Consider the following 19,980-nt stretch of genomic DNA (forward strand, 5'->3'; position numbering starts at 1 on the left):
TTTGTATGGAAACACAAAAGACCCCGAATAGCCAAAGCAATCTTGAGAAAGAAAAATGGAGCTGGAGGAATCAGACTCCCTGACTTCATACTATACCACAAAGGTAGAGTCATCAAAACAGGATGGTACTGGCACAAAAACAGAAATATAGATCAGTGGAACAGGATAGAAAGTCCAAAGATAAGCCCACTCACCTATGGTCAACTGATCTATGACAAAGGAGGCAAGAATATACAGTGAAGAAAAGACAGTCTCTTCAATAAGTGGTGCCGGGAAAACTGGACAGCTACATGTAACAGAATGAAATTAGAACACTCTCTAACAGCATACACACACACACACACACACACACACACACACACACACACACACAAAACCTCAGAATGGACTGAAAGCCTAAATGTAAGGCCGGATACTATAAAACTCTTAGAGCAGAGTTGCAAAACATAGGCAGAACACTCTGACACAAATCACAGCAATATCTTTTTTGATCCACCTTCTAGAGTAATGGAAATAGAAACAAAAATAAACAAATGGGACCTAATTAAACTTAAAATCTTTTGCACAGCAAAGGAAACCATAAACAAAACAAAAAGACAACCCACAGAATGGGAGAAAATATTTGCAAACAAAGTCACCCACAAGGGATTAATCTCCAAAATATACAAACAGCTCATGCAGCTCAATATCAAAAAACCAAACAATCAAAAAATGGGCGGATGGTCTAAATAGACATTTCTCCAAAGAAGACATACAGATGGCCAAGAGGCACATGAAAAGATGCTCAGCATCAGTAATTAGTAGAGAAATGCAAATCAAAACTTCAATGAGGTATCACCTCACACCAGTCAGAATGGCCATCGTCAAAAAATCTACAAGCAATAAATGCTGGAGAGGGTGTGGAGAAAAGGGAACCCTCCTACACTGTTGGTGGGAATGTAAATTGGTGCAACCACTATGCAGAACAGTATGAAGGGTTCCTTAAAAAAATAAAGCTGGAGTAACCATATGGTCCAGCAATCCCACTCCTGGGCATATATCCAGAGAAAACTCTAATTTGAAAAGATAACATGCACCCCAGTGTTCATAGCAGCATTATTTACAATAGTTGAGACATGGAAGCAACCTAAATTTCCATCAATAGATGAATGGATGAAGAAGATGTGGTATATATATATATATATACAACGGAATATCACTCAGCCATAAAAAAAGAACCACATAATGCCATCTGCTGCAATATGGATGGAGCTAGAGATTTTCACACTAAGTGAAGTAAGTCAAAGACAAATATCATACGATATCGCTTACATGTGGAATCTAAAAAAGATTCAAATGAACTTATTTACAAAACAGAAATAGACTCACAGATATAGAAACAAACTTAGGGTTACCAAAGGGGAAAGGAAGGGGTGAGGGATACATGAGGAGTTTGGGATTAACATATACACATTACTATATATAAAATAGAGAACCAACAAGGACCTACAGTATAGCACAGGGAAATATACTCAATATTTTGTAATAATCTCTAAGGGAAAGGAATCTGAAAAAATACATATACATATACACACACATATAAAATGGAATCACTGTGCTGTACGCCTGAAACTAACATAACATTGTAATTCAACCATACTTCAATTTAAAAAGATCCAATGAAGTTGAAAAAATCCAGTATTTTAATTGTATAGATTATCTATACTTCTACAAAATAAATCCTATATTAAATCTAGGATTAATCCTATTAATCTAGGATTAAACTCTTGGGAAAGTTTAAAAGAATAAAGATATAATTTAAAAGGCAAAAACACTGCTGAGCCTAACCGTCCCTGTGGTTTTTAACTAATTTAACTGTAACACAGATTGCCTTCCCAAGAGAGTTATAACACTTAAAATTAAATAACCCAACAAAATTTTCAGAAGATAAAGATACTACTGGCTAAAATGTTTTTTATTTTTCACTGTCTCCTTTCTACACTTAAGTTAGAAGTTTTGTTTCTTTCAGTGACTAAATCAGAAAAAAAATAAAATAATATTGATCAATGTCACTAATATTCTTACTTGACAGATACTACTTTTCTTCCAGTCCTCAATTTTTTCCCCCAAATTTTAGGCATCATTCTATACTAGTTATCTTGCCTATTTTAGTTGAGTGAATGTAATGGTGCATTATGTTAAGACTCAAGGCCCAATCCAGTAATCATGAATGGAATAAAATTCTCAACAAAATGAAGCAAACAATTGAATGGCTATTTTAAGAGTATCTTTCTTTCTTCAATAACTTTAGAAGTTTGCATGTCAAATTTTTATTAAATATATATGCCTTCAGGAAGCCTACCATTCAAAAGAATCCTATGAATGTTTTGTAAACTGTAAATCAGAATACATTTGGTATTATTATTGTTATTTATCATATCTGTAAAATTAAGAATGACCCCAATCTACTTTCACATCCAGGGTTTGCTAACATAGTAATTGCTGTTTATGAGCAATTACTATTTGTTAAATTTTGTATGTAATGATCTCACCCAACCGTTCAATCATTTGTGGTAGGTACTCTTATCCCCACTTTACAGATGAAAAATAAAAGATGCCTAGAGAATTTAGGTAACTGTCCAAGGTCATGCACCTAGTAAATAGGACAGCCAAGATGATCCCAGGTCAGTTTGATTCTGAAGTATCAACATACACCTATAATTGTATGTGTGTGTGTGTGTGTGTGTGTATTTAACTCTGAAGCGTACTGGATTAAATCAATATAAACCCAGTTAAAAAGACAAGGGCCCATGGCTTCCTTCTTCAAGTAGCATTTTCTATACAGAGAATGATTCGAAGGGAAGAACTGCTTCTTTTGAATTACTTCTTCTCTAGTGATATGGGGCGAAGGAATGGTGGCATTTTAGTGTAGGTTCAATCCTGCAGAAACTGGACAATAGTACAATTCTTGTGACGTCAGTAAGAATACATACAATTTGACTGATGTATGAAATTCTTTGTAAAAAAATTGTTAGCATGTTAATTGCCATCAGTTCTTTGACAGATTCTGGTCATTAATTTTACTTCTGTCTTAACTATTTTGCAAGCAATGGCAAAAATATGTGAATCCAAATAAGAAATGTCTGGACAAAATGTGAATTGGGGACAAGAAATGTCCTACAGTAGAATGAAATTTAAGATATTTACTGCTCATGTTCTTATAGCAGCAAATCAAAAACACTGCAGTGTGTTTTTATACTAAATAAATAATGAATCTTTACTTCCAGATACTCTTCATTTTTCTTTAGACGAAAGGAGATTTTTGTCATCCAGTAAGTTACTGTGGTGATGCAGAGCTCTGCTGTGATTATTTTAATCTTTTCAGGTGGTGTGCTCTATATTTTAAAATACAAGATATGAAGTGCTGTTGATTAATGTGCTATTTTTTCCAAAGCCAAAAAAACTGTAAAACAAAATACTCTGAACTTTCTACTTACTAAGTGTCCTCTATGATATTGCATGCTATTGATATGGTAAAGTTAACCTCATCAAGATGCACATTGACTTGCAATGTGCATGTCCAATGTGCATGTGCCGTGTTACCATGTTGTGCTAACTTGGATAGTAAAGTCAGTTTTTACCTAGGTTTCTTCACATGCTTCTTGTCCTACTACAATGACACAAGAGTTGAGTTCTCTGTCTGGTGGGTGGAGTCTGGGTTCACACTTCACACAAGCTCATTTCATCTACTGCAGGTACTATTCTGTAAGGACTCAGACAATGACACTCCCTGTTCTCTGACTCTGGGGCATATACCAAGCAGCACATTTCATAGAAATTTGACTTCTATCCTGACCAATGGGTAGCCAACTGTGCATGCTTTCAGGCATCGCCCTAATGCCCAGAAATGCCTTTTGTATCCTAGGATAAAAATGGCTATATACATTCTGAAGGCAGCATAGCAAAATGTCAGCATTAGCATGGACCCAACAATTGATTGAGTGCCCCAGAGATACTCAATTTCTTCATGTAAAGGATATATGAATGGAGGCAGAGAGTGAAAATGCATTTGATTTCAAAATCCCAGATCTACTACAGCAGAGTGAGGCCCCATGAGCCGCAAGGCTGGATGGGATGGGGCCAAGACTCCTGACGTTCCCACTGACCGTGAATAGTACTCAGCGTGATTAAACAGAGGAAGCCAGGCCCTTTTCTACTCTAATCACATTTAGCATTTTGGAATCATAGCTAACCTCAGAGAAAAATGCTTCCATTTTTATCGAACCCTCACTGTATCTCTTCTATCACCACATTTTCTTCCCCTAGAATCAGTGAACAGTGTCCTGCTCAGTCAGAGCTTCTACTTTGATAGAACTAAACTTAATAGTTCAGGTTAATCAGAACCTTTAAACACCTCTACATACATCACGTTTGTTAAAACAGATGTAGTCTTCTTTCAAATCTAGTTTCTTGAGGTCACCTTCTAACCCCGACAGAGGAATTTCTGTGCTTACCTGCCTGGCAAGCTATGTCTCCTCTTCATTAGGTCCCCTCACTAAGAGCCTTTGCCCATCTCTTCACACAGCTGTCGGCAGTGTTTTCATCCTCTCTACTGCTTCTGCCCTATTGCCCCGGAGGTAGCTAGGTTTATGACCACAGTTTTAATTTAAAATACACGGTTTACAAAATAAGAATCTGTCAGGAATTTGGTTTCACATGTGCTAATGTACAGAGGCTTAGTAATAAGGAAAATTCAACTCCTGCAACCCTGGGAATCTTACCTCACCTCTTTGACGTCAGCAAGAATGTTGCTCTTCTATATGTATTTAAAAGACCATTTCACCTTGTTTGAATAAAAGAACTATCAATTGGGCACCTACAAGTGCCAGGCACTGGAAATAACTGTGATGAAAAAGGAAGGGCACGGCCTCTAATGAGCTGCCGTTCAAAGAGCTGAGCTCCCTTAAAACCTATTTGCCCTCACAGATATAAAGAGACGTGCTGAGGAACTACTTAGATAGCATTTACTAGTTGATTATTTTTCTAGATAATAAGAAAAATATTGCATGACTCACTTATTCAGGTGGCATGTTTACCTTATAAAGTGAAGTTTTAGAGTCAGCTGTATAGTACTAGCCACTGGTTGGGATAATATTTTTAATTTGTATTGAGGACCAGAGAAAAGTCATTGGTGATTTGATAAAAGAAAGGAGGAGGGTCTGAAAGGATACTATTTGAAAGCCTATAACAAATAAAAATAGAAAAAAACAAAAATTAAGATCCCTTTGAAAGCATTACAGTAAATGCTTTGGATAAGTAACAGAATATCATTGTAGAAATAAATGTAAATGTTGGAATAATGAATTGAAATATATAAACTAAAAACCTCACACTCAATATTTTACAAAACTTGGAAAGATCAGTTAACATGTTTTACCAGAAAGACAGATTCTTCAAAGATTTTTAGTTGAATATGAAGTACATGTTGGTGTGACAAATAACATATTTTTACATCAAGGCAATAAAATTTGAGGTTCTTTTCTTTTTAACCTAACTTAACCGGTTAAGTAGAAAACACTGTTTCTCAATTTGTCTTATTCCACTGGTAATGCTGATTTAAGCTGCTCATCTATAGGCTATCATCTATGGCTCTCTATTTGCACTATATTTTAATTCTCTATAGATTTCAACTAATTGACCTTGAGGTAAAGCTGAGTCTCTGTGACAATATGGTCTTCAATCACCACTGCCAACATAAATAAATGGTTCCTCTCTGGATCTATCAAGAGTAATCTGAGTGGAATTTAAGTTTTTGATAGACTTTGGGAAAAAAAATGAGCCCAGACATGAAATAATACCCTTTTTCAACAAAAGGGCACAGGATTTAAGCTAAGATTCATGTAATAAAAAGTGTTTAGCCCTTTATATTGGAAAGTGGTCAGTTATCTTATTGAAATCTGAACAATTCCCAAATTGATTTATACACTAATGAACTGAATATGATTTGACAGTATCCTTCACTGTTGTATTGTAAATGAATAAAATAAGAGGACTAAACCAGTCTAACATGCTCTCCATGTAACAATTTTTTAAGTTTTTAAAAATATTAATAGAAAGTTTTTTGAGTGTCTCCATAGATCACTTTATTTAAAAATAGCACTCCTGAAATAACATTGTTGATTTTCATACACATTAATTTCTATGAGGTTCTTTTATGCTTATCTAACCAAATAATTTTTCTTAAAGGAATTTAATTTCATCAGTAACAAGTCAGTGCATTTTCTTCATATTATATGCCACCTTCTTTTCTAATTCCCTGCATAAATTGTCCACATTACTATTTTTTCCTGTTTACAAACAAAACTTTAAAACTTCAAAGAAAAATAAAATTTAGAATGCAGCCACTAGTTAAGAGAAAAATATACAATATGAGGCTAAGAATCAAAACAATGACATGGAGACTACAGACAAAAACAAGAAAAAAACTAACTTTTATTTGAAACAGGTAATTTATGCCAAAATGTCTTCTCAATTTAAGCTTTCCAGATAGGTATTTTGATTTCAGTTCACACATAATTGTGAGATAAGCATAGACTGGAAAATTACATAAAAACAGACTGTTAGAAGCCTTATTTCTCACATTATGTAAATACAAGTGTGAAGAACAGCTTATGTAAAATGATTGGGTTTAGATAAAGAGAGTGATACTGAAAAATAAATACATAAACCCAAATAGATCTTATTTTTTAAAACCTGTTTTTTAAATTACTTGTCTAGAAAAGAGTGATTCTATTGTTCATGTAATTTCCTAAGTATCTAGCATCTGTTAACTTCTAATGTGAGAGGATCTGATATGGCTTTGTTTAGACCTGTATACTGTTTATTGATGGACCTATTGATCATACTTATTTAAACCTTTGAGTAGGATCTCCTGAGAATTCTCAATCGCTTAATATTTTTGTGGAAAATTCATTTAATTCAGATATTCTCTCATAATAATCAGAGCAGTTGTATTTAGCTTACTATGTATCTTAGTCTGAATTCATCCACAATTTTTTATTTAACAATGATTTATTCACTGTCTACTATGAATAAGTTTATGAGGGACTTGTAGTAAGCCAAGTGTTAATCCTGCCCCTGCCTTCAAGCACACATGAATCTCAATACATGTGTCCTTAATACATGTACTTTTATATAGCCATAACAGAAGGTGGAAGATGATTTGTCCATAGAAATTTAGTTTCATAGAAGGAAGAAATGATTTTCTCTGTAACAGAACAGGGTAAGGTCCATGGGGGAGTTAACGTTTGAATCAGCCATTAAGCAATCAGGAAAATCTGGTTGTGGGGAAACACCTGGAATGGTAGAAGAAACTGATAGTAAGAAAATATCTGGAGTACAAACAGGGTAACGTGAAGGGTAGTTATAAGGAATAATGTAAAAAATGCAGGCATGATTAGAAATGCTTTCACATGATAATATGAAAACAATTATTACAGCCTTTATATTATTAGGGATTTATTTAGAATTTGAATTGAGAACTAGAAAACCAAACGTGGCTTTGAAATATTTGTGATCACTGTTTATTCTGGGACTCTGATTAGGAAGAATACCATAGGAAATTTTGCTGCTTAATTTAGTGCAATCTAGTCTTCCCAGTTTTGAGTAAAATTTATTCTTTTGGAAACAAAAAAAATCATTATATCAGTATCAAGTTGTAGAACAGATCAGTAGGAGGAGCTTGAGTTTTACAATAAAACGAGAAATAGCAATTTTAATACTAATGATAGTAACTAACATTTACATACTGCTTCCAAAGCCAGGGGTGGGCGTTTCCTAGCATTTTACATATATGAGCTTGATTTACATATATTTGCCCTATTTTCTAAATTAGGAACTAAGAAAGATTAAGTAACTTGCTCAAGATAATATAGCTGGTAATTGCTGGATCAGGTATTTGAAGCCATTTTTAAAAGGGTATGGTATTTTTTAAGAAAAGAATTCACAAATATCCACCCAAATCCAATAGCTAGCCAGTTATGGTTTAAAATCAGTATCTCTAGAGAGATCTTTCAAATGCAAAATAAAATAATAATAGTAAAATAAAAGCAACCTTCTGTGGAGTTCTTCACTGAAATGAAATTGACTAAAAGGTATTAATCATAATTTCTAACTGAGAGAATAGAACATTAATGAAAATAGAACAAGGATATGAATAATAATCTGGTGCTTTAGCTATTTCTTGCTCTACAAACTAGCTCTATTTCAGGTTCTAGATAGCATAGTAAAAATATTTTTGCCAGTACTACCTCAAATAATCCTGGATCCTCTGGGAAAAGAGAATCTCCCCACTATAGGATGGCTGTCATTAAAGCAGATGTAGTGTTTGAATTTCACCAATCACAAACTCAATAATGTTCCCTGCTATTATAAAAGTGATCTCCACACAACTCAAGCATTTCCATTTCTGCCTGGTAGCAGGGAAAATGGTCTTGCTAATTCAAGTATCTCATTCATTTCTGTCTTAAGCTCAATTCACTAATATTTGCCCAACCTGACCTTCGTTCCTTTCCTATTTCTGAGGAATATCATGGCATAGGAACACTGGGGCATCAGGCATCTTCAGGGGCTTGGGTAGCGTGGGTCTGGCTCATGGTTGTCTTTTTTCCTTGCTGGTCTTTGCTGAGGGGTAATTATTTTCAATGGGGATTGCTTGTTGCCTTAGTCCCCACTGCCTGTGTCAGAAGTCTTTCCAGGCCCTCCAATTCATACACTCTGTTTTCCTGTCCCCAAATTAAGGATTCTTCTGATTCAATATCCCATTCAGCCATGTCCATATCCATCTAGTTAGAGTCAGAATTTCTCTGGTGCCTCCTTAGAATCACTCTAGGGCATTGTGAGAAGCCCACAAGCTCATCCACCAAGACTTTGCTCTAACCTGATTCTGTGCTACGCTACGTTGCTCTACTAGGTTATACCCTGAGGAGCTGAGAGATACTTCCTTCTGCTTGGGGACACCTATAGCATTAACCAAGAATTCTACCACTCTTCTTGATAATACTTGCTCTAGCACCTCCATATTTTTCACCAATTCCTGTGTTGAATAAAATACACTCTTTTGACTCATGTTTTCTTCATTGAACACACACATCTGTGACCATTTTCAAAGTATTTAAGCCACATTTTTCAATCTAATTTTTTTCGTTTGTCCTTTACTTCAAAAACCATATCCTCTTGTAAATATCTGTCACTTAAGAAATACAGTGAAATCATCCCTAATATTTAAAATTAAAAACTTTGATAAAGGTACATGTTCTTCATTTTATTTCATCATACTTTGTGCCTTTTGTGTTTTTTGCAGTGCTAATTTGTTGTGCATGACAAATGTTATTAAAGATGTACCCATCTCTGAATTTGTGTGTTGCATAGTCTATTTAGCTGTTAAAAATTATTTCAATTTTTTTCAGAGTATAAATAACTTGACCAATGAACTGCCACAAAAGATATGTATATCCAAAGTAATTGAAATGATTGTCATTTTTTATGGTTATATATTCATGAAAACTCACTCATGAAACAAGACTTAGGCAATTTGATGTCATTTTTCAAAGATTCACCCTCCCTGATTTAGCACTTTTTATGAACAAAGAAAAAAATTTAATTCACGTGAACTTTTTTAGACCAATAAATACTATGCAATATATTAAAAAGTGACCTGTTTTTGATGTAATGCCCCAAATGCCTAACAATATAAAAGAGTAGCTTCTTAGCTTGAGAAAGAAGCCAAATTATTATCTGGCCCTATTTGGGTCCAAATAATATAATTTCAAAAATGATATAGAATTTAAAATAATGATCAAATATCAGTTAAAGGCATAGCATATTATACATTGGTGATTTACCCTGTTTTCCTGATTTTAATCTAAAACTCTTTCAGAAAGAGCTGTACCCTCAACTCAATCCATTTAACACAATCTCTGTTGCAGGTTACTTAGTTATAGAAAATCCATCAAGTAAGTTTGTTAACTATCTTTTCTTCTTTTTGAGTATCAACTCTGGATTCCCTGATTCGATGAATCTTAATGTGTGGTTCCTTTTTTGTATGTTTGTTAGAAAAACCTCCAAGCTGGATATAAATCATAAAAGCATGACTAATTGCATGGTAACTGGAGAAATGCTTTCTCTCTCTCTGGGGTGAAGCCTGCATGTCTGTATTTTAGCTTGGGAAGTAATACAGGGATATTTAAACTCCTTAGGGTTTAAAAACCATGTCGTTACGAGAATGAGGTCACTGCAATATTTTATATCTTCTAAAACCTTGTAACGTATAAAATGTTTTCTGTATGACAAAGAGGTTTTATGTGTTTTAGGATTCAATGATGACTTTATGCCCTTACATTTGCTTGAAAAACTTCCTTCATTAACATGTTAAATCATTCATTTAAAGTCACTTAAAATTTGAAGGATTTTTATACCGTGAAATACAAAGAAAGTGAACTTAAAGGGGGAAGCTAATTTTGTAAATATGACAGAGTGACTTTAAAGGGCTGTGTGCTTTTGAAATGTCCCTTGTCCTCTAACTTGTCAACTGTAAAGAGAGTGCCCAGGCTAAAGGAAAAGAACTCAACCTAACATGACTCCATTTTATACCTTTCTTTGCTTGGAGGCCGATAAGCAAGAAATCCTTTCTGCAACATGTTGAAGAGCTTTGCACAAACAACAACCTAAAGTTTCAAGAAGAATTTTCGGTATGTTACTAGCAGTTGTCACAACATTGCCAGACCTCCAGTCGTTTCATGTGTCACATTTCATGTCCAGTTTAAGCTTGCAAGGCCATGAAGGACTCTGGCCTTGATAATCAATACCCAATTACCAGGTTGATTGTTTGGATAGTAACGTTACACTGGGCAGCCTCCGGTGCAACCTGAACAGAATTATTCACCTACTGTGTCAGGAAAAGGTGCTCCTCATCAGAGACCTCCCCAGCAAGGGCAGCCTGGCTCTGTTTCTTCTTTGCCCTCTCACCCAGATGTACTTGCAACTCTAGAATGCTGTATGCATCAGGTTTTGTGTGTGTACGAGGTTTGGGTGGTACCGTAAATGTGGCTTTATATTTAAATAACTATTTTAGATTTAGAAACTAAATAATTCCATTTCATATTTGCCTGCTTAGTTTATGATAGTGGTATAGATGAACCTGAGAACAGAACTTGATGTTTCCAGGAATTATTTTTAAAATGTTATTTTTAGAACTTTCCAAAAATAAAAAACAGATAAAAAGAAGCCTGTAAAACACAGGTATTACTTAAGTGATCATGGAATAAATGCTGTATCACATTATGGAGAATATATGAAGTTAAGAACTTGTCACTTTAACACTATTTGAAAGTTAAGATTAATTTTATTGCTTTTAGCATCTTATATATCTATAAAGTTGAAATTACATTAAAACATAAGGCATGTGTTAGTCTACAAGCTATTTTAAAACTTGTGAGGCTCTTTCCTTAGATTATTATTTTGTATTATAAAAATAAAACAGATTTCTAAATGTTACCGAAAACTTTATTTCTATTTTTTCACGAACTTTTTAGTGTGTGAACAAAAACAATTGGCTTGAATAATTCAGGATTGTAATATTTCAGTCTCTCAGGGAATAATCACAAAAATGTGAGAAGATTAATGGTATTTCCTACAGCTTTTGGTTATGCTTCTTAAGTAATATTGGTCTGGATTTAACAAAATCAGTGGTGCCATAAAACTCTTCTTAGCATTTATGCAGCAAGAACTGTCAATTTTTCAGGAACAAAAGGGTAGTTTCACTAGAATAGGAGTGAATATAGTTAACATTATACATGACTGAGCAGATGAAAAGTTTTATTAGCAATAACATTTTCTCATATATTATAATGAGAAAGTTTCTAGTTTAACTTTTTTGGAGATCATGGTTTTAAGTACTTGGGTGTTTTTATATAAATATATAGGTTGTGTGTATATATTAGGTAAATGTATATTCACATGTAAGGAACACGGTTTTTTTAATTGCTTTTAGTTCTAGTACTGTATTAATTTTTTAAACTGTTTTAATAAACAAATGCATATTTGATGCATATGTTTGATAAAACTCGTAACTCAGGTCATATTCACTTATACCTTAAATATTAAAAAGCTCCACTATGTGACAGGTATTGATATATATGAATTCAACACTTAAACAGCTAAGTGACCTTGGGTAAATCACTTAAACTCTCTGTTGTTCAAAGTCCTCATTTGTAAAATGCTTTATCTATCTTGTTGAATTGTGAATACTAAACTGATTGAATGTGTGTAATACTAAGAATAGTGGCTGGCACAACTATTTGCCATCATAGTGATGATTTCATAAAGAAGTTCAAATGATGAAGAAGAACTGCAGACATGTATAAAAAAAAAAAAAACCCAAATGACACCGTATCATGATGGAGGTATGCAGAAAGAAGTGAGGATCAACTCTGTTTGGATAGCTGTCAGAAAAGACTTTACAAAAGGGTGACCTGCCAGATGAACTTTAGGATGGAGCAGAAGTCCAATAAGTAGATAAAGGGGAAAAGGTATTCTAGAGAGAGAGAATGAATGCAAAAACATAAGGATGCAAAACAGTTCCACTCATCTGTGATCCCACTAAAAAGTGGGAACCATAGGAGAAAGAGCTAAATAGGAAAGGCTGGTTGAGGCCCTGTGTGCTCTGATAAGAATAAGACCACTGAGTGTAACATTACTATCCAAACAGTCAGCCTAGTAATTGGGTATTAATTATCAAGGCCATAATCATTTAAATCTATAAATGGAAACTTCTGTAACTACGGAAAAATAGGTACCACTTTTCAGGTGATTCCAATTCATCTTCTTTTCCCCCTCTATTTCTTTGTCTCTTATAAATATGCTGACATATTCTCCCAAAACCTGACACAAGGAAGCTGTTCTAGGATTCCTCACTTGGTTAAAAATTTTTTTTCTAAGCCTTTAGTGCCGAAACGCCAGAATTCAGATGTTTAACACTGTCCCTCTTCTCTAACACATACACACTCATGTAAAATACTGTCCAGAATTCTCTTTGAGGAAAAATAAGGGAGAAGGGAAAATTATCCAATTAAAAGAAATCATTTATAATAAAGTGGGAAAAAATTGCAAAGCCCCACGGTTTTTAACAGTTTTTAAGGGATTTGGTAAATTGAGGCATTTCTAATATGGAAAACTATAAATTTCATAAATGTAAATCATCAGCTCAACAAAATAATGAACACATTTTCTTGCACCAGCTTTATGATGAATGGATAATATCGTGATTTTTCACCAAAATGTCAATAACAGATCTTGACCCTTCCTCTGATAATTCTTTACCACACCTTTGCATTCCGCTATCGATTTAACAATGCCCACTAAGAACAGGAATTGACCTTTGGCATTTTCTCACAAACTGACCAATGTTGTACCAATTAATAGGCGTGAAATCACACTGCCTGAGGAGAAAAAACAAAAAATAAATCACCGACTCCCTTACCCTACTAAGTAGACATTAAACTATTAAATAATACAGTGTATTTGACAAAACCATTAGTAAAGTATGAAAGGAGTTACTAACATGGTTGCTGCACCTCAGAGCTTCCCAAAGGGCAAAGAAATTATGCCAGAGAAAGCAGTAGCTCAACTAATCAATTCTATTCAGGAATTTTCAGTGAAAGTTCATATAAGTTCATTACTGTTAATTTGACCTTGCTTCTGCAGTTATGAGAAGTGTTTTCATTTTAAAAGTAAAAGGATTTAGAATAAAGAATAGTCTTTTACTAAGTGGAACTTCTTGTTTACCTCTGAAATAAATCTAAACTTTGCAATGACTTCAATCCACAGGAATTACCAAAATTTCTTCAGGATCTTTCTTCCACTGATGCTGATCTGCCTTGGAACAGAGCAAAAAACCGCTTTCCAAACATAAAACCATGTATGTGTACATACTATTTCTGGTTTTAGATAATGAAACATTTTCAAATGAGAGCAAAATGCATTTTAGCATTTTTTCTTAAATATATATTACATATTAATTGAATTATAATAATGCATTTTATTAGCAGCTGTTAAATTGTATCTCTTTTGCTTTGTTAATATTTATTAAAGTTAATTTACATGGTTTTCAGCTTATTCACACAAGGTTTACTCATGCAGGTGTAAGAAACTGTAGACCTAGTAGTTTCTTAGCTTTGTAATTTAACCCAAGTAACGAACCTCTCTAATATCTTCCTACAGACCTAGTTCTCAAATGAAAAGAGAAAGTTCACACATAACTTTGTGCTTTAGTTTTCTTAAAAGCACGGCAGTGCTTTGTTAAGGAATATAAAAAATGCATTGCAAAATATTCATTGAAGATCAGAGTAAAGGTATGCTTACCAGGATTGGTTTTACAAAGGAGGCGGGCTTGTGCCTTACCACAGTGAACATGGCTTCATTTTTCAGTCAATAAGAAAAGAAACCATCTTACATGGTACACTGTTATTATTCCTTATATGTCATTAAAAAGAATGTGTCTACTGATGTGAAATAAAAAACCATATTATTGCTTTAAGGCTTAGCAGTGATGTGAAAAGAAAACATAACATTCCTCTGCTAACAATAGCTATATGTTTGATTTTTTTTTAAACAGATGTTCCTACTAACTATATTCTGATTCAATACATTTTTATATATGAAATTAAAAAGTTGTATCTGTTAAGCTCTGAAATATTGTCAGTATTGTTTCAAAATCTAGAGTTTTAAAATATTCCTAATTTTAGAGTTAGTGTATATATATTTTTCTATGTTCTATGCCTTTTCAAAACTGTATTGGGGAAACTTCCATATATATATATAAATTGAACTCTTCTGTCTAGAAAGACACAGACTTAAAGCAGGGTGTAATCACAGAATGTAAAATCATAAGGATATGGATAGGAAGAAATGGACCATATTCTGTTATTCTAGAACTAGAGGCATGAAGTAAACAAATTTAGGGAAACATGATATAGCAGGTAGTAATCTAACGGAATCTGTTAATTCCCAAGAATTAGAAAAGGATGAAAATACAAATAGCTTTAATCACCTAAAATCCTTCCCGGAACAAAACAAATCAAAGGTAAATGACTTTAAGAGTAAGTTGACAAATAAGACATTATTGTAGGAAATAAGGAATGTTAGTATTACATCTCTCAATTCCTGTGGCATGACCTTTCTTAATAAGTCCTTTTGTTTTCCCCTTCAGAGAGTTAACTTGAGTTGGATGCATCATAAGTTTAAGAGATACGGAAATTCTCATGTTTTTATATTCACCTATACCTAAATTTCCTTCAGACTCTCTGCTTCATGCTTACTTAGTGATATTCTGTGAAAACAAGTACTATAGTGTGATTGAAGGACAGTTACTGTGGAATATTTAATATTTATTTACAATTGTATATTTGGCTGAAGTAATGTGTATCACTATATATAAGTAAATCAAATATATCTAACTTATTTCCAAAGACTAAAGAGTATCTGACTTAAAAAATACATAAAAATTTTATATGTCAGACATTTAAAAAATGTGTCATTTCAATCTTTTATGATTAAGATCTCAGTGCATTATTTTCTGGGTTCACATAATGGCCATAGGAAAAGTCACATAATGCTAACTTGCTAGCTCTTACAGCATAAGAAGTGAATACGAGTGGTCAATATAACTAAACAGACATCCTTAAAACAACAAGGAGAACTGAGGGGTAAGATTATCTGGATATCTAAAGCTAAGACAAAAAAATAACTAGTGATGGAATTATGTTGTAAACCAAGGATGTTTTGGAATATTAAAAGCTTTGCATGCATTTTTTTCACCTTTTCTAGAGTCAAATGGATAATGTCCAATTGTATTCTGCTTTCTTCTTGATTTCAGTACAGAAAACTTATGGTAGTTTTTCTAATAATATACTACATCCACATCCAATATCCTTTAATGGATTTTTAGGGGAAAGCTTTTTCTTAAGTGTCCTCTTAAAGAGTTGGAGGTCCTATAAGAAATAATTTTGTTAGGAAGAATGTTATATTTTTCAAGAATATTATTAGAATAATTTATTAGTTCAACTAATACATACTGCCTGCTGTATAGTAAAATGACTAAGAACATGTGGGCTCTAATCAAACTTCCTGGGCTGCAGTTCTGTTTACCTACTAACTACTTTAGTGACTGGACATATTATTTAGTGGTGTTGACCTCCTAACTTTCAAGAGTAGATGAAATAACCATGTAAATCACTTTGCCCAGTACCAGAACACAGGAAGCTCTCCTAAATATTAGTTCTTATGATTGTTAGTAATCAATAGATTGCTTATTTTTAAAAGCTTCTAACTTTCTGGGTGAAAAAAATTTAGTAACAGGCCCTTAGAGTCTATGGTCTAGAGATGATAAACCTACTTCCCTAACCTCGGTTGGAAGATAAGCTGTAAACTCACTTTTGCCTATATGGACAAACAGACCCTCGTCCCCACCCACATATACATGGAACAAGAAAATGAAATGTTTAAACTAAATACATTCTCCCATTGTGCTTGCAGAGAAGCCATAAAGCTGAAATGTTTTTTTTTTCTCCCATAGAGAATGAATTCATTTAATAGAGTCTGAGTTTTAGCTTGAGCCAGCTAAGTGAGATTCATTGTTTCCCCTGAGTAATGTAGGAAGTAGGATTTCAAATATCACAGTGCATTTTAGAAGATATTAGCTTACAGGGCTTTAAGATACTAGAATTAGCAGCAAATGCATGCAGAAGAGATTTCCAAGTCTCTCTTTGACAGGACACTATGACCTTCAGAAGTGTTCCAACACTACGAAGAAAAGTTTAGCTTGCTGTTGACTCAGTTATAAGCAGGCGTATCGAGTGAACAGAAACCTGATGGCTTCCCTTCCTTAGTTACATGACTGGCCACAATGTCATTAAAATAGGCAGATCATACCAAATTCAAAATCTTTGGGATATAAATCATTTACATAAATTTGCCTGAACAGTCCCCCTTCTTTAGATTCAAAGACATTGGTCAGGTCATTACGATTACTAACGGTACAGCAAAGTCATTTAACATACAACGTGCTTAATTTTAAGAACATAAGAACGTGTTTTGTGTTCTATACGGCTTTATAAGTTCTATAAGCTTTCGTATAAGTTTTCCTCAGAGGATTCTAAAAAATAAATATTATAACTATATATTATAGCTGACGTAACAAAGGAACAGAGAAGATAAGCAATTCACCCAATGCCAGAAATGGTAGATAGATCATCTGTAATTCAAACACAAACCCACATTTACCTATTTTTCCTCCAGTACTGAGTGCCTTCCCATTAAGGTTAAAAACAAAACAAACAAAAAACCTTCAAAATAATTAAGTAGTAATAGATACTTTATATCATTCCCTTGTCTAGTTAAAATTAGCACTGGACATTTCAATTATAATACCAACTCGGTAAAAATTCTCAGGAAAAAATAATTTTTGATACTTTTCTTTGAAGAAAAGTAATGCGTAAAGGTTATCTAATTTTGCCATACCTTAAAAGTCTAAATAATAAGTTTGGTATTAAAGAAAGAATAGGCAGATAAATTAAGGGAAGAGTATAAATGGTCCAGAAATAGACCTAAACACATAGAGAAAACTAGTGTGTGATAAAAGTGGTGTTTTGAACAAGGGGGTAAGGATGGACTATTTGTTATTCCAAATGTTAACAAACAAACAAGATAGATTTTACCTCATTCTGTTTCAAAAAAAAAAAAAAGCCCAGGGCTTCCCTGGTGGCGCAGTGGTTGAGAGTCTGCCTGCCGATCCAGGGGACAGGGGTTCGTGCCCCGGTCCAGGAAGATCCCACATGCCGCGGAGCGGCTGGGCCCGTGAACCATGGCCGCTGAGCCTGGGCGTCCAGAGCCTGTGCTCCGCAACGGGAGAGGCCAAAACAGTGAGAGGCCCGCATACCGCAAACAGACAAACAAACAAACAAAACAAAACAAAAACCATCCCTGTCAATAATGAATTGATAGATCTACTTTTATAGTCAGAATCATAAAGTTGATTATATGGTAGTTCAGTAAGCACTATTTGATTCACTGAAAAGAATCTGACTTTCAAAATAAATAAAGATCAGTCAAGGAATCTAATTAGAACTAGTCAAAGTCTAGTCATGGGTAATTTAAAGGAGCTTTCTTTTCAATAAAATTTTAAAAACATAAAATACAATTATAAACCTTGTCTCAGAAAAGTTTAAATTTAGCAGAAAAGAAATATAAGATAAAAAAAAGCCCAGTGGATCAAAAATCAAAATATTTAAAACAAAAGCAGAAAAACCAATTAACGTTCCAGAAGGAACTATGAATGAATTTGTGAAAATAAGAATATTGGTGTGACAAAGACCTTTGTATATATCACACAAGAAGCCATAGTGAAGCCATAATGAAAAATAATGAGAAATTTGATTACAAAACATATAAATTTTATCTATGGCAAGGTAGCTAGCAGATAAACTGATTAATACAAAGAGGCAAAGACAAATGACAAACTAAAAGAAAAATTCAATACATGTAAAACATTCTTAGTATATTTTTAAAAATAGAAAAATAGTATCATGTGAAAATGTAATTAATAGAAAATGTATTTAAAACGGCCAAGGCATAAGCAAAGAAGCTCAATTTCACTCATATTTAAGAAAATCAATATAAATATTAGGAGACTTCAATTTGTATCTATCAAAAGGTCATAAATTAAAATGTTTAATAATATGGCAGTGAAAGTAAGAGGAAACAGTTGTTCAAATTGTTCAAGCACTTTTGTTCAGAGTGATATAACTTGAGAACAATTTGTCAGTATCTTTCAAAATTGGAGATGCACAATATGATTTGGGAATTTTACGGCTGGTAATGTATTCTACAAATAGACTCCTACATTTGTGCAAAAAGTCCAGTTATATTTATTCAGCTTTTTTTTTTTTTTTTTTTTTTCTTTTTGCGGTATGCGGGCCTCTCACTGTTGTGGCCTCTCCCGTTGCGGAGCACAGGCTCCGGATGCGCAGGCCCAGCGGCCATGGCTCACGGGCCCAGCCGCTCCGCGGCATATGGGATCCTCCCAGACCGGGGCACGAACCAGTATCCCCTGCATCGGCAGGCGGACTCTCAACCACTGCGCCACCAGGGAGGCCCTATTCAGCTTTTTATAATAACAAAATGAGATGAGTTTAAATCACCCTAAAGAGCTAATTAAGTATGTTATATTCAAACACTGAAATACTATATGGCTTTTTAAAGTAATGAGCTAATATTGTTGTTTATGCTAATATGGAAAGACACAGGTAAATAAGAAATTTTTGCAGAATAGTGTGTATATTGCCCATTTGTGGTCAATTTTATATGAATATATATAGAAAATACTGGAAATAAATACAAGAACATATTAATAGGCATTGTCTCTGGGTAGTGGAAATATGGAATAAGAGGGAATTTCTATTTAAAATTTTACAGCCGTCTATAATTTTTGATGTTATATCATGAACTTCTTTCTATTACTGCTATAGTAAGAAAGTAGTAAAGTGAATTAGCATTAATTTCTTATATTTTCTTCTAGATAACAATAACAGAGTGAAACTGATAGCTGATGCCAGTATTCCAGGATCGGATTATATTAATGCCAGCTATGTTTCTGTAAGTTGCTATTTTTATATATTTTTTTATAAAACATAAATACTGCAGCATTATTCTTCAAACTATTTAAAACAAGAAATTCATTACAACCTCTATGAATTTAATGTACCAGTTCCTTACAACAACATTATGTACCCCCATTTTATACATGGGGAAATGGAGGCTCCAAACAGAGACTGCAATTTACCCAACGATCATTTCACTAATAATGGCAGGTGTACAACTTCTAGCTACATATCCCCTGGTCTTTCCACTATTTCCTACGTTTGTCAGAATATTCTCTGTATACAATGA

The 19,980-nt window shown here is 33.8% G+C and overlaps 1 protein-coding gene across 1 annotated transcript in view; it reads left to right on the top strand.

Moving 5' to 3' along the window:
• Positions 1-19,980, top strand: part of PTPRQ (protein tyrosine phosphatase receptor type Q) — a gene marked incomplete at its 5' end in the record, with an annotated part of 200,301 nt that overhangs the window by 163,142 nt on the left and 17,179 nt on the right. The window contains 4 exons of the mRNA XM_082636662.1: positions 9,966-9,992; positions 10,646-10,727; positions 13,864-13,954; positions 19,610-19,686. Coding sequence (XP_082492788.1) covers positions 9,966-9,992; positions 10,646-10,727; positions 13,864-13,954; positions 19,610-19,686 — 277 coding nt within the window. The remainder of the gene's footprint in view (positions 1-9,965; positions 9,993-10,645; positions 10,728-13,863; positions 13,955-19,609; positions 19,687-19,980) is intronic.

This window comes from Mesoplodon mirus, assembly GCF_964341445.2.
Source record: "Mesoplodon mirus genome assembly, chromosome: 11".
In the NCBI taxonomy this organism is placed as follows: Eukaryota; Metazoa; Chordata; class Mammalia; order Artiodactyla; family Ziphiidae; genus Mesoplodon; species Mesoplodon mirus.